This window comes from Silurus meridionalis, chromosome 19 (assembly GCF_014805685.1).
Source record: "Silurus meridionalis isolate SWU-2019-XX chromosome 19, ASM1480568v1, whole genome shotgun sequence".
NCBI classification, from domain to species: Eukaryota; Metazoa; Chordata; class Actinopteri; order Siluriformes; family Siluridae; genus Silurus; species Silurus meridionalis.
The window spans coordinates 18066773-18070068 of NC_060902.1; the positions used below are offsets into that span (position 1 = coordinate 18066773).

The 3296-nt window shown below is 44.8% G+C and overlaps 1 protein-coding gene across 1 annotated transcript; it reads right to left on the minus strand.

The window, feature by feature from the left end:
- Positions 1-569: 569 nt before the first annotated feature.
- Positions 570-1752, minus strand: LOC124402491 (olfactory receptor class A-like protein 1). The gene is made up of 2 exons (XM_046875561.1): positions 784-1752; positions 570-697 (listed from the first exon to the last, which is right to left on the minus strand). The coding sequence occupies exons 1-2, from the start codon at positions 1671-1673 to the stop codon at positions 631-633; spliced, it is 957 nt and encodes a 318-aa protein (XP_046731517.1). The 5' UTR covers positions 1674-1752; the 3' UTR covers positions 570-630.
- Between the last annotated feature and the right edge of the window lie 1544 nt (positions 1753-3296).

Consider the following 3296-nt stretch of genomic DNA (forward strand, 5'->3'; position numbering starts at 1 on the left):
TCAACGAAAAACACATCCATTAAACTTTTTTTAGAAGATGAACAACACTGTGTTTTCTTGTTCAGTTACTCCACAGGAAAATATTAGAAAGGTCTAAAAGTCTGCACGAAACTTTACAGTCAACTTTCAAACAAGTTTATGTTGCTGCTATATTTATAAATAATTTCAAAGAGGTGTGTAAAATATTAAAGTCAAACATCAGTTTCACAAAGGGATGAACATAAACCTTGTCTATAATTTGCATGAATAAATGCATTTTAATGTATATTCATGAGGCGAACGTCTTGATTTGTCACCTTTAAAAATAAAATGTACATGTACATTTTCAACGTACAGTCTGTTTGTTACATAGTAAATGTTAGTTCACAAGTGTTCACAAATTATTTCCATGAAGCTATCACACACACACACACACACACACACACACACACACACACACACACACACACACACACCTTCAGATGAGCGTAAAAGCGTTACAGTACTTCAGGTATGTTTAATCAGTACTTAATACTAGAGTGTGATGTGGTCAGAGTCGCCATGGTTTACGAATAGGAGCAGTAATCCAATAGATTTCAGCATCACCCCGTCTTCTCTTCGCCGCCGCACCTCAGGTGTTTGTTCACCTTCTTATTGGACACGATGATGACGACGGGGCTCATGGCAGCATACAGGGATGAGAAGAAGATGCGCAGGTCTGAAATGAGCGCAGAAGACAAGGTCTGTTTAACCATTATGGTGTAAACCCATAGCCCATTGTCCACTCCGTACAGCACCACGTACAGCGTTACCAAAGTGACCACGGTAATGGCCGCCCTGCGTTCTGAAGACCCTCCTCCTCCCCCTCCGCTGCCTCCGCCAACTCCTCCTCGGATAGTTCTGACCTGTCGGCTATGTTTGTACAGAAAGATAAGGATGATTAAGCTGGCGGTGGTCATGAGCACCATGGGCACCACGTCTCTGACCGTCTGCACAGCGCCGTTGGTGTCTTTGACGATCGCTGATGGGAAGTTGATGAAGCAGAACTGTACGTTGATACTGTTCTGGAGGAGCATGGAGGTGTTCTTGGTGCCCACGGCAAACACGATAGACGGAGAGCTCACGGAGATGTTGATGATCCACACGATCAAGAAGATGAGCCAGAGGAGCTGGGAGAAAAGGTCACGGGCGGTTGCCCAGAAAGACCCTGGGGGTGCGACGCTCAGGCTCTGGAAGGCGCTTAGCACAAACGTGAGCCAGATGGAAAGCGAACGCGCCGTCCTGTAGACGAAAATGACACCCTTGCAACCAGCATCATTAAAAACGTGGCCGATTTGGAAGGTAGCCACGACCTCGAGCACGCAGCGGACGCCCACCACCAGCAGGTTGGCCAGGGCCAGATGCAGCACGATGGCATCGGCGGTGAAGAGACGCCGCTCATGGTGCAGAGCCGCGAGGAAGGCGAAGATCACGGCAAGGTTGCCCGGGATTCCAGCCACGGCCAGAGAGAGGTACAGGAGGCCACGTGTTAGGAGCTCAGAGTCCATCGCTACGATCCCAACACCGCAAATCAACAGCAATTCATTGTCAGATCTTGAAAAATCAGCAAAGTGTTTCGGAATTGTCCTGCAGAACCGTATAATGATAAAAGATAGAGAGGTTCTGTTTCTGTGACTCTCAGCACCTCTACACATGTGCTGAGCACCTCCTGTCACTCTTATAGCTGCTTTTGAAGGAAGCACAGGGACTTTGAGGAACTGTACGGTCCACTGCTCACCCACTGAGGCCTCACCTCCACCTGCTACTCATTAATCTGAATGATGTTCACCTGACTGATCCACAACACACACCTGGACCTGTCAGTGGAGGAGTCACTTCTCTTCACACACTGATCAGCAACTGCCATGCAACAATTTGTATGTGTGTGTGTGTGTGTGTGTGTGTGTGTGTGTGTGTGTGTGTGTGATAATAGTCATGCTAACAACATTGTATCTGTGTCTGTATTATCCATCCTAAGTATACTGTCATGCTAACCACAATGCACTGCCCATGCTAATCAAACAAACCTCACCATATTAACCAAACAGATCCATATCTGATCCATTATGCTAACACTTTTTTTTTTTACTCATACTGAAAGAGAACCCCTAATGTGTGTGAACATGTTAGCCATACTACAGTCTCCCTATAAACCTCTCTATAACCTGGTAGACGGCTGTGCTGACCTTGGATTTGATCAAACACAGTGGACCAACACCAGCAGATGACATGACTCCCTCCAGTGGTGACAGTGCAAACTACACTGGACCTCAAGCAACTTGGATTATGTGCCTCTCCTCTCTTCTTCCAAACTCAGGGGCCTTGATTTTCAAATGAAATGCAAAATGTTCTCTCATTTTATCTGAAAAGACGACTTTGGTCCACTGAGCAAGAGTCCAGTCCTTTTTGTCCAGGTAAGACACCTCTGACGTTGTCTCTGGTTCAGGAGCAGCTCGACACGAGGAATGAGTCAGTTTTAGCTCATGGAGACATCTGTGTGTGGAGGCTCTTGAAGCACTGACTCCAGCTGCAGTCCACTCTTTGTAAATTTCCCCAAAGTCTTGAATGGGCTTCGATTCATCTTTTTCTACCACATTTGTCATTCCATTCAACTTTCCATTAATGTGTTTGGATACAGCAGTCTGTGAACAGTGTCTTGTCTTGTGTCGTCTGTCTGCACTGTCTGTCTGCACTGTTTGCACCAGGTTGCACTCGATGCACTTTATGTAACTTGTGTTGTAGCTCTATGTTGTTTTGTTTGTTGTTGTTTAGTGTAGCACCAGGGTTCTGGAGAAACGTTGTCTCATTTTTACTGTGTACTGTGTACCACTGTGTATAGTAGGAATGACAATAAAAGCCTCTTGACTTGACTTGACTTGAGCAGCTTCTTCAGTGATGACCTGTTGTGTCTCACCCTCCATGTGCAGGGGTCAATCATCGTCTTCTGGACAACTGTCAAGTTAGCAGTCTTCCCCAATGATTGTGGAGCCTGAGCCAGACTGAGACACCATTTAAAGGCTCAGGAAACCTGAGGAGGTGTTTGGAGTCAATGAGCTGATTAGAGTGAGAAACCACGAGTCTCCAATATTTAACTTTTTCACAATTTTCTCATTTTCTGAGATACTGAATTTTGGGTTTTCATCAGCTGTGAGACAAAATCATCAAAATTAAAAGAAATAAACACTTGAAATATATCAGTGTGTGTGTATCTATATAATATACCAGTTTTACTTTTTGTATTGAATTACAAAAATAAATAAACTAATTAATGATATTCG